General features: G+C 39.0%; 1 protein-coding gene and 2 long non-coding RNA genes across 9 annotated transcripts in view; 1 reads left to right on the plus strand and 2 right to left on the minus strand.

Annotated features, from left to right (window-relative positions):
* Positions 1–467: 467 nt before the first annotated feature.
* LOC144616281 (uncharacterized) lies at positions 468–6885 on the minus strand. Its single transcript, XR_013555426.1, has 3 exons — positions 6636–6885; positions 4813–4987; positions 468–3410 (listed from the first exon to the last, which is right to left on the minus strand). It is a non-coding gene; the product is annotated as an uncharacterized LOC144616281 (long non-coding RNA).
* A 7741-nt stretch (positions 6886–14626) lies between these two features.
* On the minus strand, positions 14627–25716 carry FBXO5 (F-box protein 5). 3 transcript variants are annotated; one of them, XM_060616930.3, is made up of 5 exons: positions 25208–25716; positions 18697–19417; positions 17413–17503; positions 16039–16221; positions 14627–14915 (listed from the first exon to the last, which is right to left on the minus strand). In XM_060616930.3, exons 1-5 carry the CDS (start codon positions 25308–25310, stop codon positions 14664–14666), a joined length of 1350 nt encoding a protein of 449 aa, XP_060472913.1. In that variant the 5' UTR covers positions 25311–25716; the 3' UTR covers positions 14627–14663. The 3 variants fall into 3 exon arrangements, with proteins under 3 accessions (XP_060472913.1, XP_060472915.1, XP_060472916.1); XM_060616932.2 differs by having other exon boundaries at positions 25165–25239; XM_060616933.3 differs by lacking the exon at positions 16039–16221.
* Positions 25717–25724: 8 nt separating this feature from the next.
* The window catches only part of LOC132667773 (uncharacterized), a 115599-nt gene continuing 113436 nt past the window's right edge, over positions 25725–27887 (plus strand). The window contains exons 1-2 of one of the 5 annotated variants that reach the window (XR_013555825.2): positions 25725–25838; positions 27591–27798. This is a non-coding gene — a long non-coding RNA (uncharacterized LOC132667773). Of the gene's footprint in view, positions 25839–25893; positions 26184–27590; positions 27799–27887 lie in introns of those variants that run through there. The other 4 variants (XR_013555823.1, XR_014137735.1, XR_013555824.2 and 1 more) reach the window with 4 other exon arrangements.

Below are 27887 nucleotides of genomic sequence, written 5' to 3' on the forward strand. Positions count from 1 at the left end.
GGGGCACCTAGTTGGCTCAGTCAGTTGAGCATCCGACTTTAGCTCAGGTCAGATCTCACAGTTTGGGGGTTCGAGCCCTGACAGCTCAGAGCCTGGAGTCTGATTTGGATTCTGTGTCTCCCTCTCTCTCTGCCCCTCCTCTGCTCATGTTCTCTCTCTCTCTCAAAAAAGAAATAAACATTAAAAAAATTTTTTTAAATGCCCAAACCTCCAGTTATAAAATAAATAAGTCATGGGGATGTTCTGTACAGCATGGTGACCATAATTAATAATACTGTATTGTATATTTAAAAGTTGTTAAGAGGGTAAATCTTAAAAGTTCTCCTCACAAGAAAAAAAATTGCAACTGTGGTGATGGAAGTTAACTACACCTACTGTGGGTGATCACTGTGCAATATATACAGACATCGAATCATGTTGTACACATGAAACTAATATAATGACATGTCAATTATATCTCAATAAAAGAAATAACGATTTTTATAGTAAAATTTAAGTGTAATCAGGCTTTTGAAGTTCTTTTTCCTTTGTGTTTTGTTTATTCTATATCAGTTATGGAAAATAGGTTGAAAATGCCTTAGGGAAAACATGAGTTAGGAATATTTGCTAGACGTGCTTGAGAATAAGTAATGGTCGGTAAGTTGACTTTTTGCTAAGCACCATTTAAATTCTGGAGGAAACAATCCTCATAAAGTGTTACTAAAAGGAATGTCTTCCATTTTCCCTGCTAAAATGGTATAAAAGCACAGCCTGGCAGTTCAGTTATGATATTCCACCAAAGTTCATTTTCCTCAAGACTTGAATCCTCTCATCTTTTCTTAAAGAAAACCCCATGGAAAGAGGATAGGCTTTGGATAGAATTGGGGTTTATATACATATCCTACTTACTTGTGTGATGGTAGAGGATGTACATCAACTCCTGAGCCTGGTTTCTTACCTATGATCATGGGGTAACAAAAATATCTTGCACTCATTTAAAACCTATGTATTGAACACCTCCAATGTGCAGGCACTGTTGTAGCCCTGGGGGTGGATCACTGAACAAATGGACATAGACTTCTCCTTCATCTGTCTGTTGGGTGGAAATAATGCATATAAGTAGGGCCTGGCACACATGACCTGACACTCTAAAATGGGAATAATTAGCTTTATTTAGTTACTGTCTAGAGCTCTCCAGGAGCTCTAGATCAGGAGAGCTTCCATCTGCATACACTTTCCTAACATCTGTCACTTCTATAACACTTAACCAAAGCCAGGCAGGGTGCTGAGTGCTTTATACAGGTGTCTATACTCACGTAATCCTCACCACAAGCCTGTGAGGCAGGCTGCTCTCACTTTACAAGGATGAGAACCCCGACATTTAGAGAGGAAATGAAGGCATTTCCCAGGCCCCAGAGCTGGTAAGTAGCAGGACTGGGATCTAAACTCAGAGAGTTTGGTTGCAGAGACCCTACTCTTCACCACAATGCCTTAGAGTAATGAAATTAGAGCCATTTTAAACTAATTCAAAAGTTTCACTTCATGCATTAAAAATGCCCATGTCTGGCTGTGTATTAGATAGGTTTATTATGCCCTCTGGCGGAAGACCAAAGAAAGGAAAGAAAAGGAGCATTAAGTGCTGCAGGAGGAGAAAGCAGCAATTTTACTGACATTCTTGGCTCTTGAAAAGTTTACAGGCTTATGAAAATGGCAAGAAAATCTTGTAGGAACAAGACAAGAATGTTGAGTAAGACTCTGAGTAGTGAACACGATGCAGATCCCTCCCATCCTGGCTACAGACAAATAAGTCTCCAGAGTGACAAGTGTCCAAAAAAATTGGGAGATAAAATTTCAAGAGATAAACAGCAGAATTATCAATTTTACTAGAAATAATTTCAGTTAAAAAAAGTATTTGTAGACAGGTCAAAAAAACATGAACATGAGGCTATTGCACACTACCTTGTCAGGAAGGAATTGCTAATGGGAAGTGTGGCATTTCCTTTACTGGACCACTAGAATTTTCAGTATTTGTGAATTCCTGGGTCATGGTCTCCTAAGGTGCCTCAAGGCTGCCTTTGCATCCCATACCCCTCATTCCCCAAGCAAATGCAGGTGCAGAATAAATGTTATTTCTTTGCTTATCAGACTATACACTCAAGTAGTCAAAGCCAATAGGCCTTAAACATAAGCTGACTGGTGCAAATTGCCAACCACATGGCACTTTACATGCAGTCAGAGATGTTGACACCTTTGCTGTGCTCAGGCAGCAGAAGAGGGTGGGGAGTGTCACCCTCTTATTCTCTCCTCCCTCAGTCCCAGCAGCGATAAGCACCTTGTTGCTGGAGGCCAGGAGATGCTCAGAAAGACTCTTAATTTCTGGTATTCTCCGGAGTGGTGAGAAACCACCGCCCTCAACCATGCTCTCTGCTCCTTACGGGTTCTCTCAGGAAGAAGGTGATGGTATTAAATGAGTAATTGTGTGTCCACATTCTGAGAATCTGGGACTTTGCGTGGATATTAATTTGTCTAGAGAGAGAGAATATGATCTAATATGCTCTAAGACTAAAAAATTGATCTTTGGTAGGCTGACCCACTGACATTACCGTTATCTACCCTTTTTATTTTCCTATGATCCATTTACCTCTCACTTAGAGAGCTTTTAACTCCTCCTCTGGGAAGAAAAAAAAATCGTCCTTAAATATCCTGAAGTATTTTTACTCAAAATTAAAAAAAAAAAAAAAAAGTTTACTTAAAAAAATAATAACTTAGTACTATTCCTTAAAAATAATGTGTCGTGAACTTAAGACAACAAAGCATGTGCTTCTTCGAGTTGTCAAAATCTCTACTATCACTTCGTACTCTCCTCTTCTGCCGCCCTATTCTGACGTCTTTAAAAAACAGCTTCTAGAGCACCTGGGTGGCTCAGTCGGTTGAGCCAACGTCCGACTTTGGCTCAGCTCAGGTCAGGATCTCACGGTTCTGGAGTTCCAGTCCCTCTTTGGGTGAGCATGACTCCTGTTTCACGTGAGCTTGAGCCCCGCATCCGGTGAACAGGAGCCAGGCTTGAGCCCTGCTTCTCTCTCTCTCTCTCTCTCTCTCTCTCTCTCTGCGCCACTGGCTCAACTTGGGCCCTCTATCTCCCTCTCAAAAACAAAACAAAGAAAAAAAACAAAAACAAAATAACAGCTTCCACTGGATTTTTCCCAGCTCTATCACTTTTTCCTATTGTGTGAAGAAAACGGGGGATAAGAGTGACTTTATAGTAAAGGGACTTCTAAGGCTGTCCCGCATTCCCGCTTGGAATCCATACAGTGATTTGTTATTGTACCTCTCCTACAGAGCTTACCTCTGCTCCTGAAACCACATAAGCCCCGTGACCAGTTCTTTTCTGAATTCATCACAGGGCATGGCAAATATTTTCCCCTTTTCACCTTTGGAAAAAGAAAAGGGGGGAAGGGGAGGAACAAGAAAAAAAGGTAATTCTTATTATCATCCAAGATTTTTTCAATATTTCCTTTGTTCTGATGCTTTTGTTAGAAGTAATTTTCCTTCCATTCTCTTGCTATATTTTGCTTACTTTGTATTTTTCTGTTTCAACTATAGTTAATTTAGTATTTCTTTTTCTCCTTACCCCTTAGACTTTCTCAACTGGACTTTGTGTTGGAGTCACAAAACATGAATTATTTGAGTGATTATTTTCTTAATTTCTACAAGGAAGATTCATACATAACTGGTGACATTCTAAATGCCTAGGAGGAATGTTAATTTATTATATACAATAGATGCCTTAGGTTATTAAAACTCAATTCTCCCCTGGAACCCTAGTTGAGAAAGACTGAATTTGACCTCACTCAGCATACTGCCTTGCACATAGAAGGTACTCAATAAATGTTTTTTAATAAACAAGTAAGTGAATAACTGTAAACTTCTGTGAGCTTTGAAGTCATATGAAATTTTATTCAATCCATGCTTTAACAAAATTATTTTCTATCAATAAGGTGACTTTGTCTGCTTATCTACTGAAGACAAAAGAAACCTAAATTCTCAAGAGTAAAAACTATAGGTGATGGAAAATTTAACATGAGATTATTCTCACCTTATCAAAATTATAGAATGATTTAGGAAGGACCTTCTTTATTTAGACTATCATAAACATCCAGGTATTTGTGAGTATTAATATTTTGGCCCAAATAAAAAAACTACATTTGGCCCAAATTACAACAACTACATTTATTTATTATGTACTAGATATTGTATTACCACTTTACCTACATTCTCTAATGTAATCATTATGTTAACAATATCAGGTAGGCATTATTAGCTCTCTATAAATATGAAAACTAAAGCTCATAGATGTTAAAAACTTGCCCAACGTTAAAAGTAAGTGGAGAGTCAGGATTCTAAACCAAAAATGTCTGTTATTGTGCTTTCCACATTTTGGGACACAGCTATCCCATGGGTGCTTTGGACAAATAAAAGTTCAGGTTTATCTACTATATGACAATGTGGCCTCTTCTGCTTATAGGTGGAGCTTTCTTCTGCATATTGGCAGCATAGAAAGAACTATAGTAACAAAATACAGTGGGTGTTCGGCCATCAGCACTTACAAGAAAGGGGATGGTTCCTTCCTTTCCACTTTTACCTGAATGACAGTAACTTCTTTTCACTGTCTATTCTATAATCCTTTTGAAATCCAATGACAAGGTACAGCTGGACTCTTGTGCTCTTTTTTTCATTCTCATCTGTGTCCAATATGTAAAGGGATTTGGGGCCAAAAAATAAACCCCAATAACCAAAACAAAAAAGGCATTAGCAGAATAGTATTTTACAAACCTCAGAGGATAGGTCCTGTCAAAGTTCAGGGAGAAAGGAAAAGCTTTGTCCTGAGGAAAGTGAGCAGGGACGCTTCTGAAAAGGGTCACCGCAGGTGCTACTGTTGATGTGGAGGCAAAGTACAAGTTCCACGGCATTCCCTTGACTAAGTCAGCCTGAATCCAGCCAGTGGTTCCTGCGATTCATCCATTCCACAAATATGAATTTAGCGTTTTCTGGGTGATGGGAATACAAAGATCTGACCTGTGTTGGCACCTGACAGGTAACCAGGTACTTGGGAGTAAGGATGGGGACAGAGGTTGAGATGAGGAGCAACTTACCACACACCCATGAGTGGAAGGCATTCTAAAAAAAAATGATCCATGTCGATTTAGACCTCTAGTCTTTCTTTTTCTAGTAAATGCCCTCTCATCTCCATATGTAGAACCTCACTTATTAGAATGTATGGTGGATCTGGGTATTAGGGTACTATACCGTGACCTGTTTAGGTCATGGGCCAGAAAATACTCCTCTGATACTTATTTGTTATGTGATCTTAGAGCAACACTGTTCAATAGAAATGTATTAAGAGCCACATATGTCATTTAAAATGTTCTAGATGCCACACTAAACATTTCTTTTCACAGAATTTTATTTAACCAAGTGTGTCCAATATATCATTATTTCAATAAGTAGTCAAAGTAAAAATTATTAAGGAGATTTTGCTTTTCCTCATACCAAGTTGTCAATATCTGGTGAATATTCTACATTTACAGTAAATCTCAATTTGGATTTGGATGGGCCACATTTCAGTGTTCAATAGCCACACATTGCTACTGCACTGAACAGTACTGATCTAGGCTTTCGATATCAACAATGGATAAAGATGCTGAAGATAAGCAAGACCTGTTCTTATGACTCGAGACCAAAAAGTAAAGAGTTTATATCTACCTATCCTTGCTTAACACTATGTTGTGGACTTTATTTTTTAATTTGACAATACAAATTGCATAGAAGGCCAGTCATATTATTTCATGCATTTTTATATTAAACTTCACGTGAATGAACAAATTCAAAAGTGTGGTGTTAAAAGAGCACCATCTTGTGGCGGTGTGTTGTTTACGTCGTTGAAACAGAATCTGGGGAAAAGGGAACAGTACCAAACAATCTGGGTAAGATTATGAGTTTCAGAAACTACTCGGTGATAGTCAAGGAACTGTCATTATTTCCTCTCATATGCAGTCTTTTTGGCAGGTCCTCAAGATGTGTGAACTGGGCATAACAGACTTCTCAGTCAGAGGACTTGGAAGTGCTAAACGCTGGGTGCCACATCAGTGCAACATGAACCTTGGCTAAAGGCAAGCTAGGATTCAGTGCTGATGTGCTATATATATCACAATATCACAATGTGTATATCACAATATATCACAATGTGTGTGTGTGTGTGTGTGTGTGTGTGTGTGTGTATATATATATATATATATCACAATAACCATGAAAATACTACATATTAAAGTGTGTTCATTCTCCCTTTTGTAGCAGACTTACAATAGTCCATTTTTGTGATCATACCAGTCCCAAACCTATTTTGGCCTGAGAGCATGGCTTCCTTCCTTAGGGAATATTCTACACACCTGCAAGGTGGCCTATCATCCTATGTTTGCACCAGTATTGATTTTAGACCATGTAATTACATGTCTAAAAAAGGGTGTGAGAAAAGACTTTTTTTCATCTTTCTCTTGCCCAGTGCTCCTAAAAGGGTGTGCCCACTCCCTATAGTTATCTACGACTACATAACAAATCATCCCCAATTTTACAGGCATAAAACAACAAACATTTCTTACCCCACAGTTTGGGGGGGAGTCAAGAACTTGGGAGAAGTTTAGTACATGATTCAGGTTGCACTCAGCATGTTGGCAGGGACTAAAGTTGTCTGAAGGCTTGATTGGAACTGGAGGACTTGCTTTCAAGAAGACTCAACCTTAACAATTGGCAGGAAGCCTCAGTTCTTCACTTGGGACTTTCCAAAGACCTAAGGGTCTCAGAGTGGGGGCCTTTATGGAAGCTGCTCGCACTTGACCTTCCCCTAGTGAGTGACCTGAGAGAGAGAGAGAGAGAGAGAGAGAGAGAGGTAAAAAAATCACGTCTTTTACAACCTAGTCTCAGAAGTGACATGCCATCTCTTCTGCTGTTTTCTATTAGTCACAGTGACAAAACCTGATCCAGTACAGTAAAGCAAAGGTGCAAATATCAAGAAGCTGGAATCACTGGGGAACATTTTAGGGCTGACTAAAACAGTCCCATCCATTTCACATGAAAATTAACACTTAGTCCTCTCCACAAACTCTCAAAAATCTATTATAGCTTCAGCTGAAAATCCAGAATCTTATTACCTAACTCTGGTCTTGGTGTAGATGAGGCCCCTTAGGCATATTCCTGAAATACAGTACAGTTTTTCTTTTTCAATCTAAGCATCTGTGAACTAAAGGGATAACTTATCTGTCTCCTAAACCCCCAGTACAGAATGGTGACACAGGGAGAGGAATGTCTTCAGTTCATGAAGAAGTCAGAGAGGTCCATTTTTGTTATTTCTATTCAACACTGCACTGGAGATTCTAGCCATGGCAATTAGACAAGAAAAATGAATAGAAATCACCCAGACTATGGAAAAAAAAGAATTAGATCCTTCATCTATTGCTGGTGAGAATTTACCATCATGCAGCCAGCTGTTATGAGAAATAGTTTGGCAGTTCTTTAAAAAAATTAGACACAGGGGGTACCTGAGTGGCTCAGTCGGTTTAGGTGTCTGACTCTTGATTCCAGCTCACGTCAAGATCTCACAGTTTCTGAGATGGAGCCCCCACATCAGGTTCCACACTGACAGTGTGGAACCCACTTGGGATTCTCACTCTCCCCCTCTCTCTCTGCTTCTCCCCTACTTGTGCTCTGTTTCTCAAAAATAAATAAATAAACTTAAAAAAAAAAGTCTTAAAAAATTAGATACAGAGTTACCATGTGATTCAGCAATTCCAACCCTAAGTAAACCCAAGGTAATCAAAAACATATGTTCAGATAAAAACTTATATATAAATGTTCATAGAAGCACTATTCATAATAGCCAAAAAGTGAAAACAACCCAAATGTCTATCAATTGGTGAATGGATAAACAAAATGTGGTATATCCGTATAGTGGAATATTAAACAAAATATAATTATAGCTAATTAAGTAACAAGTTGGGATAAAATAAAATCATAAACATACTCAACCCAAAAGAAAAATAGAAAAATAGAAAAATAGAAAAAATAGAAAATAGAAAAATAGAAATAGAAAAATAGAAAATAGAAATAGAAAAATAGAAAAATAGAAACAAAGAACAGATGAGAAAAATAGAAAACAAATATCAAACTGGTAAAATCTAACCATATCATAATCACATTTAAATGAAAATGGTCTAATTATTCCAATTAAAAGGCAGAGATTATTGATTTCTTAAAAAACTAATACTTGATTATATGATGCCCAGAAGAAACATACTTCAAATACAAAGACAAAAATAAGTTAAAGTAAATGGATAGAAAAGATATACTAGACCAAGACCAACATTAGTTAAAACAACAACAGCAACAAAAATCTGGAGTGCCTATTTAATACTAGACAATGTAGACTCCACAGTAAAGATATTACCAAGGATTTAAAAAGTCATTTTAAAATGAAAAGGGGAGTATACATTTTTTCTTATTTATTTATTTATTTACTTACTTACTTACTTATTTTTGAGAGAGAGAGTGCACAAGCAGGGGAGGGGCAGAGAGAGAGAGAGGGAGGCACAGAATCTGAAGCAGGCTCCAGGTCTGAGTTAGCACAGAGCCTGATGTGGGGCTCAAACCCATGAACCAGGAGATCATGACCTGAGCCGAAGTCGAATGCTCAACCGACTGAGCCACACAGGTGCCCCAGGGAATATTTTTTTTAATTTAATTTATAGATATATATTTTTAATTTAATATATACCTATATTTTCAATATATTCCCAGGTGCCCCAGGGAATATTTTTTTTATGTTTATTTATTTTGAGAGAGAGAAAGAGAGAGTGAATGCTAGCAGGGGAGGGTCAGAGACAGAGGGAGACAATTCCAAGCAATCTCTGCACTATCAGTGCAGAGCCTGGCATGGGGCTTGAACCCATAAGCCTTGAGATCATGACCTGAGCTGAAACCAGGTACCTTAACCTTAACCAACTGAGCCACTCAGGTGCCCCAACAAAGGGAGTATTTTACCAAGAAGGCATACCAATTCTAAGTGTCTATGTAGCTAATCAGAAAGCTGCAAAATACATAAAGAAAAAAAAAAAAGATAGATTTGCAAAAAGAAATAGACAAATCCACAATTACAATTGGAGATTTCAATACCCATCTCTCAATAATAGTACAAGTAAATAGAAATCAGAAAGGATATATAAAATAGAAAAACACTGATTGACATTTATAAGACATTACACCAGGGGTGCTTGGGTAGCTCTTGGTTTTGGCTCAGGTCATGATCTCACGGTTTGTGGGTGCAAGCCCTGTGTCAGGCTCCCTGCTGACAGCGCAGAGCCCACTTGGGATCCTCAATCTCTGCTCCAGAGCCTACTTAGGATCCTCTCTCTCTGCTCCTCCCCTGCTCATGTGCGCACATGCTCTCTCTCAAAATAAATACACTTAAAAAAGAAATTAAGGCGTTATACCAAAGAACAGCAAATTTTATCATCTTTTCAAATAGACATGAAACATTTACCTAGACAGAGCATATTCTAGGCCATGTTTGCCAATAAATTAAGGATTCAAGTCAAATAAAGTAACTTTGACCACAATGAAATCAGAAATCAATAAAAGAAAGATATCTAGAAAATTCTAAAATATTGAGAAAGTAAACAGCATACTTTTAAATAACCCGTGGATCAAAAAAATAAATAAAAAAGAAAATTATAATGCATTTATAAATGAACAAAAATAACATGTCCAAATTTGTGATATGTTGCTCAAACAAAACTTAGAGGGAAATTCATAGCTCTAAACACCTGTATAAGAAAAGATCGTATCAATGGCCTTAGCTGCCATCTTAAGAATCTAGCAAATTAAGAGTAAATTAATTACTACTTACAGAAGAAAGTAAACAAAAACAAATGAACAAGAAACAATGATACGGAAAGGAGAGAGAGAAATCTATGAAATAAAAAACTGATTATCTGAGGGGCACTTGGGTGGCTTAGTCAGGTAAGCATCTGACTTTGGCTTAGTCATGATCTCACAATTCGTGAGTGAGAGCCCTGCTTCAAGTGAGTTCGAGTCCCACTTCAGGTGAGCTAGAGCCCTGCCCCAGGCTCCACACACTCTATCTCTGTACCTCATGGTATTCCCTCTCTCTCTCTGCCCCTCACTCATTCCTGTTCTCTTTTTTTCTCAAAAAATTAAAAAAAAAAATTTTTAAACCTGATTATTTGAAAAGATCAATCTAAGTGACAAACCTCTCATTAAACTGATGAGTAAAAGGAATAAGACACAACCAATATCAGCAATGAAAGAAATGGACATCACTACATATTTTACAAATAGTAAAGGATAATATGGTAATATTGTGACCAATTTATTCCAATAAATTCAGTAAATTAGATTAATAGGAAAATTCCTTGAAAGACATAAATTTCTAAAGCTCATCCAGGAAGAAATGGATAAACTGAATAGTCCTATATCTACTGAAAAAATTATATTTTAAACACCTTCCCATAAAAAAAACAAAAAACACCTACAGACTCAGATTGCTTCCTTGGAGAATTCTAGCAAACAGTAAAAGAAGAAATAGCATGAAATTTGCACAAACACCCAGAAAATTGAAAAGCAGAGAATATATCCCAAAGACATTGTAAGAAAACTACAGCTCAACATCCCTCATGAATATAATGCAAAAAGTATTAATATGTAACAAACTGATTCCAACAATATCTAAAAAGGATAATACACCATGAACAAGTGAAGTTAATTGCAGGAATGCATGGTTGCTTTAACAATTGAAAATCAATCAGTAAAATTCATGTTAAGAAACTCAAAAAGAATAACGATATGAGCATATCAATAGGTGGAGGAAAAACATTTGGCAAAATCCAACATCCAATCTTCCTAAAAACTTTCAACAAATTAGGAATAGAAAGGAACTTCCTCAACTTACTAAGGAAGATCTACAAAAACCCTACAACTAACATCAGTCTGAATGAATGCTTTTCCCCTAACATCTGGAACAAGGTTAAGGATGTCTCCTTTTTTATTTCTATTGAATATTTTACTGGAGGTTTTAGCCAGTATAATATGGCAAGAAAAAGAAATAAAAAACCTATAGATTATAATGGAAGGCTATAGTACAGACTATATTCAGAAGACAAAATCATCTACATTGCAAATCTAATGGACTCTCAGTTATAACTGAGTTTATCAAGGTTGTAGGCTACAAAATCAACCAACTGCATCTCAATATATTAACAATGAACAACTGAAAACTGAAATTAAAAATACCACTTACAGGGCTCCTGGGTGGCTCAGTCGGTTAAGTGTCTGATTTTTTATTTTGGCTCAGGTCATGATCTCAGTTCATGAAGACTGAGACCTGCTGTCAGTACAGAGCCTGCTTGGGATTCTCTCTCTCTGCTCCTCCCCTGCTCTCTCTCAAAATAAGTAAGTAAACTTAAAAAACAAATACTCATAATAGTATTAAAATATAAAATACTCAGGAATAAATATGACACAAGATGTGAAAGACATACATAATTAAAAGATAAAACACTACTAAGAGAGGTTTTTAAAGATATAAATAGTACTATGTTCAAGGGCTGAAAAACTCAATGTTAAGATGTCAATTCTCTCCTTATCTAACCCAATAGAATAATATTCATTACAACCCCAGTAAAAATTCCATTAGGTATTTTTGTAGAAACTGGCAAGCTAATTATAAAATATATGTAGGAATGCAAAGGACCCTAGAATAGACAACTTAAAAATTAATTTTTTTTGAAAAAGAAAAAAAATAATGTCACTACCTGATTTCAAACTTATTTTAAAGCTAGTTATCAAGGCAGTGTGGATTGGAACTCAAAAGACAAAGCTCAATTAAACAGAAGAGAGTCCTGAAATAGTTCATATTTATGTAAAATGGATTGTTACCAAGATGTAAGGCATTTCAGTAGAGAGAGGATAGTCTTGTCAACAAATGGATACTTACTTTGGTCCATACCTCTTATACCATATTCAAAATTTAACTTCAAGTGGATCATAGACTTAAATGTGAAATTAAAAACTATAAACTTTTAGAAGAAAGTATAGGAGATCTGTATGCTCTTAGGTCTTAGGCAGGTTTTAGATATAACACCGAAAATATGATCCATAAAAGACAAATAATTGATAACTTGGACTTCATCAAAATAAAAACTCTAAAACACAGCTAAGAAAATGAAAGATAAGCTATACCCTGATATAGCACTCCTATCCAGAATATATACCCTCAAATCCCAATATTAAAACAAACTCAGTCATTTGTTTACCAAAGAAAATTTATGGTTAGCAAATAACATGAAAAGATGTTAAACATAATTAGTTATGAGGGAAATGTAAATTAAAACCATGATATACTACTACACCTGTATTACAATGGCTAAAGCTACAAAGACTGATTATACCAAGTATTACTGAGAACATGAAGTAAATGGAACTCCCATACACTGCTGGTGAAGGTAAAATGCTATAGCTACTTTGGAAAGCATTCTGAGATTTTCTTAAAAAGTTAAACATACACTTACTTATATAATCCAAGCATTTCACTATTTAATGAAAGCATACTACCTATCTTACAAAGACTTGTATACTGTTTACAAGATCTTTAATGTTTATTTTTGAGAGACAGAGAGTATGAGCAGGGGAGGGGCAGAGAGAGGGAGACACAGAAACCAAAGCAGGCTCCAGGCTCTGAGCTGTCGTCACACAGCCCGACGCGGGGCTGGAATTCATGAACTGCGAGATCATGACCTGAGCAGAAGTCGGATGCTTAACCGACTGAGCCACCCAGGGGCCCCAAGATCTTCATTTCTAATAGCAAAAAAACAAGGGGGTGGGGGGTGGTTGGAAGCTAATGTCCATTAAAAGGTGAATGTATGAACAAACTGGTATATCCAACAGGATACTGCTTAGTAAGAAAAATGAATTAACTACTGGTACACACGAAATGGATGAATCTCTAATGTCTGGTGAAATTAGAGTACACACTTTGACTCCATTTATATAAAATGCTAGGAAAGGCAAACTAATCAACATTGACATATCAGCGATTACCTGGGGACTGACAGGAGGGATTACAAATGTGAAGAGGAGGTGCCTAGTGGCTCAGTTGGTTAAGCATCTGACCTCAGCTCAGGTCATGATCTTAGGACTCATTTCCGACGAGATCGGGCACGTTCAGGATGGTATGACCGTAGACTCTCAGGGTTCATTTTGACCCTTGCCTTGATCAGAGCCTAGAGCCTGCTTCAGATTCTGTCTCCTGTCTCTGCCCCTCCCCTGCTTATGCTCTCTCAAAACATGAACATTAAAAAAAAATGGGCAGAAAGAAATTTGGTTATACTTACATTCACTAATTGTAGTGATGGCTTCATGTGTGTATAGACATATGTCAAATATATGTATATACATACACACACATTTATATACATATATCAAAATGTCAAATTATACTTTGAATGTTGTCTATTTTGTCAATTTTCCTCAATAAAGCTGCTTAAGTCACTGCTAATTTCATTGGAGGCTTTATTTTATTAGAGAAGACACACCCATAAACCCATTTAGGATAAATCCTCTACCTCAGGCTTCTGCAGAGATGGAAGGCAAAGGCCTTGAGGGTCTTTGAAGCTCTATTGAGAATCTGAGGCCCACCCTTAAATCTTTAGGACTTTTTGTCTGAGTTCAAACTCCTATATTTCACCATATCCATAACTGAAACCAAAATATATTCAACTTTAGAATTAAGGAATAAAAAAATATGTATCTTTATCCTGGGCTCTTATTAGAACAAGTGTTCTGAATGCAGTCAAAGATAACATTTTTACTTTACAATGCAGTCTCCTATAGCTTCCTAATTTAGCTGTTTCTAAGATTAAAATGTTTATCAAAATAAAAGGGTCACATTATTTATTAAGCTTATAACAATTTTATTCATAACAGGTACAAAATTTACATTTAGATGTATACGTATACAAAAGAGACCTTTATTTTTTTACTTTGACATAAAAAATACAGACATATTTACATTATGTACAAAAATATTAAAACATACAGACTTCACAAATAGGAAAAAGCAAGATTTCACAAAGGGTACTTTTTTGGGAAATGTACACACTGAAAAAGAGGTTAAAGAAAGATGACAAAACACTTAAATTAACAGACTCCAGAAGTTACTGCAATAGGAATTAATTTGGTAGGGCAAATAAAATGTCTCAAATGCTAATAGATGGTAAACAAGATATCTATTTAAGATTATCCAGGTAAAATTACATGGTCTTCCTTTACCATAAAATTGAATCAATTTTATTTTATCCCTGAATCAGATAGCCACTTTTCCTTTTTTCTTAAAATATTTAAATTTTCTGATTTATACTGATAATTTTAAACTTTTTCAAATTAAATTGTAAAATATTTTAAGTTGTATATTGTCTTTACTCAAGGGGAGAAAATCCCACGTACTACATTGATTTCAACACAAAATTGGAAATTACAATACATTTTATTTTTCTTAAATTAAAACCTAACATTTTCTAACTAACCTTCATAATCAGGTACAACTGATTGTTAACAAGAGATCACAATCGTCGTAAATTCTTCTTGCTTGTTTTGGTACCGGGCAGAGGACCTGTTTTATAATTGGCTTTTAGGGGTTTGCCATTTGAACATTCGTTGGTGGTATGATAGTTACACAGACACCTTGTACAATAATCAAACCCACAGCCTTCTCGTTTGCAGATTGCCCGTTGTAAATAGCAATCATATTTCGCAGGTGAATTACAGCGAATACAGGCTTTGAGGCTTTCATTCTCTTTCAAAGTTTTGGCAACCTAGAAAGAAGAAAATCCATAAACAAATTTTAGTTAAGAATTGAATGTAATTTAGTTGGTAAAAACAAGAAGGGCATTTCTGAGGCTTCCTCAAAACATGAATAAAGGACCAATGTCACACATAAGTCAATTCCTGCCTTTAAGGAGCTCACTGTTCAATGAGTGAGATAATATCACTTGTCAACTGGTCCAGTGGCTATTTCCTAATCCTACCTTTAAACATGTTCTTTTATTTCATGAATGCTACTTACATGTCAATGCCTGACTTAAATGTCACCTTTACTGTGAAGTCTTTCTAGTGTTACTAGGAGTTGGTTGCTCTTTCACTTCTAGCTTTTTTAAGGCACCTATCACGTTATATGGCATTTATTTTTACGTAGCCATTTTCCATTCTAGATTACAAGGCTATGAAGGGTACCATGTTTTCTTATCCGTGGATTACCTGATAGCAGATGCTCAATAACTGCTGTTTGAATCGTTACATGTTGTATTAGTCATTATGTAACGAACACTTAGAAAATTAAACTTAACTATAATTTATACTTATTGACCAGCATGAAGGCAGTCAACATTTCAAAGATGCACTCTTAGGTGACGTTATGGTTTTTTAAATTAAGCTTGCCAAATTTTCCATGTGTTCAGTAGAACTTACAATACACATTACCCAATGATTTGAAGGTACAATAGGAGGGCTTCAATTTCTGAAAGCTGGCCTTTTCCAGTTTAGTTCTGGTCCGTAGATATAAAAGGCAGCAATTGCAAAATGTAGTATTGAACAAGTTTGGTAAGAAATTTAAAAATCAAGGTTTCCTTAGCATTTCCAAATTAGATCTCAACATCACTGAGTGGTCATAAACAATGTCAAATGGTAGCTATTATTTTTTGCATAGAAAGACATCTCTGTGTACTTTCCTAACTTGATTACTTGAGTTATAAATTGTTTCGGTTTCTAACATTTTTGAGACCAGAATGAAGGGGGACAAAAGATAACATCTCCATTAATAATTCCCTAGTAGTTCTACTTATGCTATAATTAAATTTAAAGTTCTCCATTTCTTACTCTAAATCCTTTTAACAATAAAGGCCCCATAAGTTTCTAGTTTATTGACAAACAAAAAATTACCTCAGAGAATTCATTGTGTCGACTGTAAGTAGAACCTTTCTGATCACCTGGATGGGATAACTTGGTTTGAGCATCTTTTTTGGGGTGAGCCTGGGCTGCTGATTTTTGAACAGAAGCTAAAGCGGTTCTGAACATAACATATTCTCTGGTTGAAGCATGTGGTGAAAACTTAACGTTCTTTTCCTAATTAAAAAAAATATTTTAATAGGACTTAAAAGTATCCTCCTATATTCTTAACATTCAGGCATTTTTATTGTTTGTACATGTAAAAAAAGGGCAAATGAGAATGTAAAAGATTTATCCCTATACCCAATTTACCTGCATATGCTTAAATATAGCCACATACAACTATTCACACAGATAATACTGACAGCAACTGCAAACCAGAAATTGTGAGAAAGCACTAAATACTTAGAGTCTATACAGCATTTAATACATGATGTATTTAATTTTTTTTAATGTTTATTTTTGAGCGAGAGAGCATGCGAGCTAGTAGTGAGCAGGGGAGGGGAAGAGAGAAGGGGAGATACAGAATCTGGAGCAGGCTCTAGGCTCTGAGTTGTCAGCACACAGCCTGATGACTCGGGGCTGGAACTCATGAACCGCGAGATCATGACCTGAGCTAAGGTCAGACACTTGACCGACTGCGCCACCCAGGTACCCCAGATACATGATTTATAAAGTACTGATGCCAAAACAAAAAGTCATTGCTTTTATCATCAATAAATGACAATAGTCATGCTTAAGTATCACTTCAATGTCATGCATGGATTCAAAACAACCTTTTAGATTAGAAAACTTCTCATTAATACTAACCTTATCAATAAAGAAACTGAACTTGGAGAATTTAAGCAATACTTGTCTAAAGTTATACAGCTAGTAAGTAGCAGCACCAAAATTTAGACCCAAGTCTGCCAACTGCTAGGCCTGAAATTTCAATCATGTACAGATATTCTCAGAAACATCTTGAAATTTACCAAGTATTTTGGAAGGCAGATAAATTCTCTTCTGCATTAAGAATGTTCAATATGTTGATAACTGAAAAAATACAAATGGCAATGAAAATTAGCTATATGGTCAACTCTCATTATTAGAGAACTGACCAATTTTCCCTTTTGTACTTTTGGACATTCCATTTCTAGAAAGAATCCAAGAAATAATGGCTTACGTGGAATTCCTTTCCCCTTGTCTTTGAATTTTGCTTAATGAGTTCTAGTGAAAAGCTGAAATGCCTTGTGAATGTAAAGGATTTCCAGATTACCTGTTATCTGTCCTATTTCCCCCATTTATAAAGGTAAAGAGCACGAGCTTTTATATTTTAAGGTAATGTTCTAAGATATTTTTAAAATGAAAACATCAACTGCAAAGACTTACATTAACTCTCTCTATTGCTTTATTGTACAACTGCAATGCTCTCTTATCATCATCTAGGATCTTCTTCCAAGTTGTGCTCACTTTAGACACACTGGGAAAGTAAAAGGTTATAAAGAAAACAAGGCATCACAAAGAGGTAAGAGGAATGAACATACTACAGAAATACTAACAGTGCAAAAAAGAAATTTCTATTAGCAGTGCTTCTCAAACTTGGTTATACATTAGAATTGCCTACAGCACTTAAGATTTAAGGATGTCCCATGCCTAGGCATTTGGGTTTAACTGGCTTAAAATGGGGGCCAGAGTCCTGTTTTTAAAAGCTCCCTATCAAGTCATTCTAAGTACATACATCTAGGCTTAAGAACCATTGCAATCATTCCTTGATACTTCATTTTTTCACAATATCTGCAAACATCAAATAAGTAGACCCTATTATATATATATGACACTATGTTAGCTATTCGGTATCAATAAAAGTTGTAGACAAATTTCAAAGTATTCTAAGACATACTGCTATTAGTAGACATCAATTTCAAAAATCCATTTTTGTTAACAAAGAAGCTGTGATGCCAATTATCCCTCAAGAAGGTAGCCAACTATAAAAATTAATACTTCTATTTTGCTTTAGCTATTTTTCATAAAGACCAGTGATAAGTACCTCTAACAACTTTTCCAAAAATGCCAAAAACACACCTGTTTGAGTGGGATCTAATCCAATAGTCTATATTATAATTATCTTAATGCTGTCACCTCATCCTAACTCATATTTGGTAGAATGAGGAAGGGAAATTTGAGGTTTCTAAGAAAACAGTCACAATCAGATCCACTTGTGGGTTTCCCTATTTTTATCACTGTCAAACCTAGGGGAGCGCTACATTAAAAATGGCCTAAAAACATCAGGAACTATTTCATACTTTCAAGTGTGACAGAACTCATAAAGCCTACTGGACCTATACACCAGAACTAGGCTGTTGTTTTATAGTTAAGTAGGTATGATGTAGCTTAAGTATTAGTAATTTTCAGAAACAAAAATCCCAATTTAACAAAAATAGTTTGCTAACAGTATAAATATGAAATTTGAAATAACTGGATTAAATGCTTACTTTAAAAATCTTCTTTCATCTTAGTGGCATACAAATGGTCAAATACCAGCTATCAGGCAGTCATTACCTCAAACAACGTAAAAGACTTCCCTCTTATGTCTTTGTATGAGCTGGTAGTGCTGAGCCATCTTAACAAAAATGTTCAGTGGATTATACTAACACTCAAAGCAACCATACTTACTTGATTAAGTCCATATCATTGAGCTGTGTTAAAATGTTTGCTAGGAGATGTCTGAGTCCCCTTCGAAAGAGTTCACTGAGAATATCTACATATTCTAGGCCCATTTTCCTTCCAATTATATTCTGCAGTCCAAAATTTCCACTGAATATACATTCTTTCAGTTTCTCCCAATCTATTTTAGGATTTCGTTTGGTATTCTTTTTTAACGTTGAACAAACCATTTTGGCAAAGTGAAGAGCCGGCAGCAAGTTTTTGCTGGGATATTGCTCTGGGCTTTGCATCTGAAGCAGGCAGGACTGTGGACTGTCACTGAAATTTTCCAAGGGAAGGCTACTCTCTTCATGTTCATTGAAGCCACTTTGCTGGGAAAATGAAGTATAGCCACTGTCTTCATAAGGTCCACTGGTCTCTAGTTCTTCGATCTCATTTGAACTATCAAGGATTTGTTGCACATGCTGATTTTCCTTGTTATGAAAGAGCTTGTTTTCGTTTTCAGATTCAAGTTCTACAATCCTGGGGCTCACGATTGGTGACCCAATATCTGATAACCTCACATAGTCTTTAATGCAATCTTTATAAGAACCTTCCAAATATGCAGGAGTACAGGAACCTTGTCTTCCACTATCATCAGGCTTCACTAACTTAAGTCCAGAATGAACATGGTTATAGCTAAAATCACATTTCATTTTGACAGAAAGAGTGGAACTTTCTTCTTTACAACCTACAAAAAACAAAACAAAGCACTTACTAAATGACAAAATTTTCATACATTTCTACATCTTATATTGGGATATACAGAGGTTTAATTACTTTGCATTCTCTCAGCACTATATAGCTGTGAAAGAATCCAAATTTAATTACTGAGATGTGACAATGAATACTACTTAAATCTTTTAGTAAGTACATGTATTTTATTCTTAAAAGGGTACCTCGGAAGACTGCTAAAAGCAGTATAATTGTATAATTGTAATATTTGGCTTTTCGAGTCTGTTATCTGAGTAAAAAATACTGGAAAAGGGGACTATTTAATAAGTATCTGTGCTTATGGAACAAATAAGGAAATGTGATGCATCGAGTGGGGTCTGAAGTCAGGGAAATCCTTATAGTAATCACAAACACTTCTACAATCCCTGAACTTGAAATGGCATTAAAATCAGCTCTGACTTAAGCATAACCCAAACCAATGACAGTAAATATGTTTAAGACCAATGGAGAGGGGAAGTGTGTAAGAATCAAAATAATTTTATATAAGAGTGAAACACTAGCAATTATTATAAGCCTTACAATAATTACTCAAGAAAGAACTAAAGTCAATAAATTTAAATACCCTTAAGTTAAAATCTCCTTGAAGTCCCAGAGCTCTCATCTCTTAAGTTTTATTTGGATCAGTGGTATGGGTGACAGTTTGTCTGCCCTACTGGATAGTGAACTCACGCACAGGGACATCTCCCTTTATCTTGCCTAGTATGTGCTAGAGACTGCAATCTTCAATTATTGAATGAAGATTTCTCATAACTAATTAACCAAAGAGTCAGAAGAATAGTTCAGCTACCAATCAGAAGATCTGGTAAATAAGAGTGACACTATAATTGGTGTAAGACAAGATATAAGAATGTGAGGGTGGTGCATTACTGAACCAGTGTGTGCATTACTGTTCAGCTGTCTTAAATAACTGGAAAAGATAATGTGCTTGTTATTTATAAGTAGCATAAGAGGGAAAAACAACAAGTTATGATACTATCAACAAACTATGCAATTAGCTCAACTAATTGTTCAACTAAGAAATCAGCTAAGCTACAAATGAACAGGCAGCACTTAATATCTTTACATCAGCATTTCTCAATCTCTGCATTACTAACATTTTGGATTGGATAGTTCTGTTGTTGGGGGCTGCCCTCTACATTTTAGGATGTTTAGCAGGCTTTACCCATTTGATGTCATTAGCAGCCTCTACTCCCTGTGGCACAATAAAAAATGTCTCCAATCACCAGTTGCTGACAAATATTGGGTGGGGAGAGGCAGGGGTGTCAAAATGTCTGATTTCTCAGTTGAGAACTACTGCTTTAAAGGATAGCTAGGATTCTGTCAGGCAGTAGAGGCTGGAGAAAGCATTCACTGAAGGTAACCTGAACAAAAGCACAATTCTGGGAAGGAATACAGTAGATTGATTCAGGAACATTACTTAACATTATTGAAGGCTGAGTATATGAATAGTATATGCTTCAAACGTATTCTACACCTATTATTACCCCTGCAAACCAATCATAGGTAGGTAACAATCTATCTTTTAAGTGTATGTACCAGTCAGATTGTTTAGTCTGTACTAAGTACTGGTAATCTGTCCATGTTAAATTTTACAGTTTTTATTTAGAGCAAAACCTTTAAGTACTAAAAGAACACCTGTAGGGAGGTAGTTTCTTGAAATTCCCAATGTTTAACACAGTGAAGGACACACAGTATATACTTCAGAACACCACTAAAACTTGGACTAGCCCTAAAAACTCATTTCAAACTAAGTTCAAGTATACAAAAAGCAAATAAAGAATAAACAACATTTGCTAACACCAACATTAATCATAATGCTAGAATAAATTATTGAGGGGTTCTCTTTCACCTGGAAGATTAAAACATTCCAAGACAGATTGTTCTAATTTTTGCCTCAAGAATGAAGTATGATTTACATATGACCACATTTTATCTGAGGGCAAAGACACCTACAAAGACAAACCTTTTATTTTGTTTAGCTGCCTAAAAGGAAGAGGCCTGAAAAACGTACTTCAGAAACTCTTAATTCTTTTCAAAAGCATTCTTCCTCTGTTCATTTTAGTTAGCAGAGTTGTTACTGAACTATCCCATAGAACCCTTCATTCAACACCACTGTTTGAACATGAAGTTCTTTAAAATTTAGAGCTAATGATGATTCACTCATCTTCTAATTGTTTTAATTTTTTTTTTTAAGTTTATTTACTTGAGAGGGAAGAGAGAATCCCAAGCAGGCTGCAAGCTATCAGCGCAGAGCCCGATGTGGGGCTACAAGGGGCTAAATCGCACAAACTGTGAGATCATGACCTGAGCCAAAACAAAGAGCCAGATGCTCAAGCGACTGAGCCACCCAGGCACTCCAATTGTTTTTAAATGCTTATTTACTTTTGAGAGAGCCCAAGTGGGGGAAGGGAAGAGAGAGACAGAGACAGAGAATCCAAAGCAGGCTCTGCGCTGTCAGCACAAAGCTGGACAAGGGACTTGAACTCAGGAACCATGAGATCATGATCTAAGCCAAAGTCTCAGGCTCAACTGACTGAGCCACCCAGGTACCAAGCATCTTATAGTTGTTTAGAAGTTTACAATTCCAATTTGTTTTCAAACATTCGATCCTCACAACCTTCTGATGTAGGGTGAAGAGGTTATTATCTTAGTTTTACAAATAAGGACAACTGAAGCTCAGCTAAGTAGCTTGCCCACAATTTCACAGGTAGTTGAGAGAGACAGATTACCATTCCTGACTATAAATTTAGTGTTCATTCCATTACCTTATCCTGGAAAGTGAGATAAAAGTGTGTGTGTGTATATAAATAAAGTATACATACAGGCTCATAGACTTTGGGTTATAATCCAATACTACATTAGGTTATTGCTCAAATTGTTTCAGCTTTCACCACTGTGTAAGTTCATACCCACTTGAAATACTTCCATTATTTTGTTTTTGGAGCATTTCTTACTTTCTGGCACAAGATGCTCCAGGCTCATCTTCTATTTTCCCTGTTCCAGCCATAGAATCACTTGTTTCTCCATGGAACTCTAGTTCCTTTCATTGGTTCCAAAATCTGGATGCTGGTTGTAGGTTTAGTTTTAAAATGTGAAATTATATAATATACTGTAAGGTTGGGAGACTAGAATGGCCTGTACAATTTTAGGGCAGACCGGATCTTACCCATTGTGTAATAAAGAGCACTGAGGGGTTCTGAGTTCAGATACCTGGTTTACATTGTCAAAAGACTGGCAGCTGTAGAGAATGGACTGTAGGAAGGTACAAGCGGAAAGAGGAAAGCTAGTTAGAAGTGTAGATCACAGGAGTCCAGGCAGTTTGGGTAACTGATACTGGGATGACTGCAGTGGAAATGAAGATAATTGGGTGGATGTGAGATGTATTTAGGAGAATAAAGTCAACAGAAATTGTGGATGCTTTGGATGTGAATGAAGGAAAGTGGAGTAAAAAAGTACCCTGGGGTTTAAGTCTTGAGCATCTAAGCTATAAAGTATCATTTGCTGAATTGGTGAAAAGGGAGGCAGTTAACTTCTAAAGCCTCTGTATTCTCATCTATAAAATGGGGTTAAGAATGCAAAACTGGACTACATGTATGGCAGAGTCCCATCACATACGGTATTCTTATCACATTTTTAAGCCAAATCCCTTTGTAATCCTTTTATTGCAAATCATGAATGTTTTAAAAGTAGCAAAATACGTTCCACACTATGTATTACAGATTACATACTTTTCCTAGGAATCAGACCCATCTTCAAGTAAAAATACTTGCTCAGCCTTGACTAGATTTGTGACATTTCATTTTTTTCTAAAATGGAGGTACTAATATCTGCCTCATGTCGTTGAAGACTCAATATACTGCATTTTTTAAACATCATTTACTCACTCACTGTCCAATCGTGCAAAGGTGGTATTGTAGTTAACTGTACAAAGTTTGACCTTCCGTTTTAACTTTCTAAGGCAGAAGTGACACTCTATACGAAAATACCATAAATAGGCTACAATGCTTAAAAAGTTTTACAACTGGGGCGCCTGGGTGGCGCAGTCGGTCAAGCGTCCGACTTCAGCCAGGTCACGATCTCGCGGTCCGTGAGTTCGAGCCCCGCATCGGGCTCTGGGCTGATGGCTCGGAGCCTGGAGCCTGTTTCCGATTCTGTGTCTCCCTCTCTCTCTGCCCCTCCCCCGTTCATGCTCTCTCTCTGTCCCAAAAAAAAAAAAAAAAAAAAAAAACGGTGACAAAATTTTACAACTATCCCAACGTTAAATGATTAAGTTCTACAATCCCAGTACCTAGAAAATAATCACACGTGCGCGACGTTAAGCATGGCTATTCCTTAAGAATCTGAGACCCCCAAGGCTTGCAGCCACAAACGGGGAATCAGCCGTAATGTCTGAAAGAAAATTTTAGAAAAGCCTGCCTTCAAAAATACTTGGCTGCATTAAATTTTTAATCTCATTTTCTCAAATCTGTAAACAGGAGATCAAACTCTTGGAGACGGCAAATATTCTGAGGAGCCAAGTGATAATACCAGGCAAACTGGAAGTAATAAAAAAACGCTTCTTAAAGCCATCAAGCTTCAGAAGTTCACAGGGAGACGGAGGAGGGAGGATCTTCTAGAAATAGACCTAACCCTGTTAAAAGCCAGGTATTATTTTTTCTTCCAGTCTTCTAAGTTCCTTTTCTAATGAAAGCGGCATCTTGCAGGGATTGCCCAATCCCACAAAGTCGAACCAATTAAAAAAAAAAAAAAAATTGGGGGTGATTTCTGAGGCAAAAATAAATGCCTTTGGATCTCTTTTCAGATAGCCACAAAGAGGGTAAAAATAACCGTTCGAGGGCCTTCCACTCTATCCGAATTTTGGAATCAAGGGCTATCCAGGGCTTCAGGAGCGCAGGAAAAAAAAAGAAAAAATAACCAATTCTCCATTTCTCAGGTAATCAGGTACCGGAGGGCAAATTCACGGTTTTGCAGCGAAAAGTGCTTCCCGCCCCCCCTCCCGCCCGGACCCCAGCCAGGCCTGGGGAACGGGTTACCGGGCAGAGGGGAAAAGCCGAGACAAAAAGAAAAAGGTTTTGTTCGGACGTCCCGGTACAGCCCGGCCCGGCGAGGGGGTCCCTCCGTTTGGCGGGAGCGGGCAGGGGGGAAGCCCAGGCGAAGCCCTGGGGGGTCGGGGAGGTGGCCCCTCAGGGCGCGGGCCGTGCGGAGGCGGGAGATAAGCCAGCAGGATCTCCCGCGCCCGCCAGCAAGGGTGAGGCGGCGAAAATCCGGGGCACTGGACTGCGGCCCCCAGGCTGCGGGCTGAATACGGAAAAGGGGCGCAGGAAGTGGGGCTGAGGCGCCCGGCCAGACCCCGGGGGCCGCCGGCTCGCGAGCCCTGTCACAGCCCCCGGGCCCCGGGGTGGGGGAGGGGAGGGGCATTTGGCGCCTCTTCATGCCGGGTGGGGACGAGGATAGGTAGATCCTGCAAGGGGAGAAGGGCGCCCTCAAAGGCCGAGACCTTCACCTCCCTGGGCGCTGGCGTCCAGGAAGGCGGAACCCGGGCCCGCCACCCGCCTCGGCACATCTGGCCTCCCCTCCCCGAGCCCCAGGCTTCTTTCCCCGGGGCCGCAGGAACCGCCGCGGCCGCCCGCCCCGGCGTGAGGCGCACGCCCGGACTCGGGAGGGTGTCGGGTTCGGAAGCAGCCGCCCCCTAACCCCGCATACCCTTCCTGGAAGGCGGGCTCCCGCACCCTCTCCTCACACTCACTGTCTGAGGGCCGAGGGCGCCCGGCGGCTGTCAGGTCGCTGTAGCTGCAGCGGCAGGAGCTGGAGGGGGGCCGTGGAGAGCAGCGGCAGGGGCGCTGGCTCATGCCAGTGGAAGTCGGGGGCCTGCCTCAGGTGAGGGAACAGCTGCCGCAGGAGAGGACCGGGCCGTCCGCTTCACAGAGCTGTATCTCCTAAAAGGCGCCAGCTGGTACTTTTAAAATCTTTGAATTTGGTGCCCAAATCCGTACGGCCCAATGGGGTGCGTTGCTCGCACGCGCGCTCCAATAGGAAGGCGGTGGGAGGGGGCGCCCTCACCCACGCCCAATTAGAGGCGGCAGAGGCGGGGCCGAGCTCCGAGGCCCAACCTTCCTCCTTCTAGCCCGCTCCGCGCGTCCGGAAAGATGCTCCCGCAGGGGCCGGGCTTGGGGGCGGGGCCTCTGAGCGCGGGGAGGCCCCGGCCCGGCCGCACGTGGAGGTAGCCTACCACGCATGCGTGCACCCGCCACGCTTCCTTCCGTCTTGCGAGCGGGTCTTCTCCGAGTCCTAATTTTATCCTGAAGGCACCTCCGGCTCCTGTCCGAAGATTTCCCATGGTTATATAGCGTGGCCGACTTTCTTCGAGCAGCACACAAGTGGGTGTTTGGTGAGCGGCGACTCCGGTCGTCCGGGAATCCAGACTTTCCGGAAGACAAGCCCTGCCCCCAGCCCTCCGTAGCCGCTTAGCCCGCCTCTCTAGGATTTAGGCGCGCTCCTCTCTCCCTCTCACTTTCGCCCCTCCCTCTGCCCTCAGCTTTTGCGCAGGCGCCTTTGGCGGGCGGTAGCTGCAGAGTTGGCGGGTTGGCGCCTGCGCGATTCTCTCAGGCGCAGGGGCGGGCCGCGGTGGCGCGCGCACCGTGGGTCTCGCACCTGCCCTGGCTGAAGACGTGGGGCTGCGTGTCCTCGTGGCCTTCCCGCGGTGGGACAGTCGCTTCTTTCTTGTAAGCGTATTTATTTGTCTTTTCAACCAGAGTTCTCCAGCCACCGCTACTTTGTACGGACGTTAAGTTTATTAGACTTGTATCTACGCTTTCCTGGGTTTTTGTTTATTTACCTCAGGGGCCAAGCGCGAGAGACAGCAGTCCTGCTCCAAAAATAAAGGTTTATAAAACGTCTTGCCGTGAGAGCTTCAGTCCCCACACTCTAGGGCTGGAAGCCTCGGGCCAAGGGAATGATTTTCTAGTGATGTCAGGAATGGGTCGAAGTATTTATTAAGCTTTCGTTGACAACTGGCACTACAGTATTAGCCCTGCTGAACTTTTCAGCCCGAGTGTGCATTTAACTGGTGACAGTGCGTGCCTTGCCGTCAGCCTTTTGGCCACAGCGCGGTGAAGCTACAGGGTGTAAGCTCCAAAAAGTCCAACTCCTTGTCTTCTGGTTCTTCTGGGTTCTCCCTCTTGCTTTTCTGCAGCTTTAGAGAGAGTTAATACTCGATTTACGGTACTCGCTCAGTTATATCGGTGGCAAGTCCTAGTGAGGCAGGGCGGGGACTGGGGTGAATTTTGCACATGCTGGTTGGATCCCGTCGTTATGCATAATTATGATAGTTCGTCATGGTGTTTTGCATTACTTTTCCTCTTTAAGAATGTTGCTTTAAATTCATATTTTTCTGGATTACTGGCATTTGGGCATCCTCTTAAATTTTGCATCTGAGTGATGTGTCCCACTCGCCTGCCTTAGCCCCGTCTTGGAGCTAGGTCCTGGAGATACATGGTTGGAAAAACAAAAGCCCTGATTTTCAAGGAGTTTTCATGCTAATGGGAAAGAAACTGACAGTTAACAATTGTAGTTCAGGAAAGAGCAATATAAACTAGATTATGGGGCAGGGAGTGGGCAGTAGGGGCATAGATTAATGACTCTGGGTGGTCAAGAGGGTTTGGGAGGCTTTGGACCAAGATCTGTTGGGTAGGCAGTGCAGGGTAGGCAGTGCAAAGATCGGCTTAATAAGCAGAGGGTAGAGATGGAAAGTGCCTGGCTTGTTCCAAGGAGATAAGGATGTCTAGAGCACATTGAGCAAGTGCTAGAGGAGATTAGGTCAGAGAGGTGGCAGCCAGATCCTGTAGGATTTTGTAGGTTTACATGTGGACTTTAGAGTTTCTTCCGATTGCAGTGGTAGTTGTTGGAGGGATTTCAGCAGGGGAGTGAGTTATTTGTTGAATGGATGTTAAAACTATAGTAGCTTTTTGTCTTCTAGGCATTTTGTAAATGTTAGTCTTTAATTCTCACAATAACCTTGGCACTGTTTAATTTTTCAGAAGTGGAAGTTAATTCTTAGAGAACTACACAGCTCATAAGCAAAAATTCCAATCCTGTTCTTTTTCTGTCTTTTTTCAATGTTTATTTTTCAGAAGGCACAAGTGGAGCAAGGGTAGAGAGAAGGGGATAGAGAATCAGAAGTGGACTCTTGGCTGACAGCAGCTAGCCTGATGAGTTTGAACTCATGAACCGTGAGATCATGACCTGAGCCGAAGTCAGACCCTCAACCAGCTGAACCATTGAGGTGCCCCTACAATCCTGTTCTGCTGGATAAGTCCTTGTACTTTACTCCTTTGCTGGGTAGGCCTGATTTTATAGTACATTTTCACATTACTTCCCCATTTGACCTTTGAGATCTTTACTCTTTTATTTTCAGATGTGGGCAAATG

This window comes from Panthera onca, chromosome B2 (assembly GCF_046562875.1).
Source record: "Panthera onca isolate mPanOnc1 chromosome B2, mPanOnc1 haplotype 2, whole genome shotgun sequence".
In the NCBI taxonomy this organism is placed as follows: Eukaryota; Metazoa; Chordata; class Mammalia; order Carnivora; family Felidae; genus Panthera; species Panthera onca.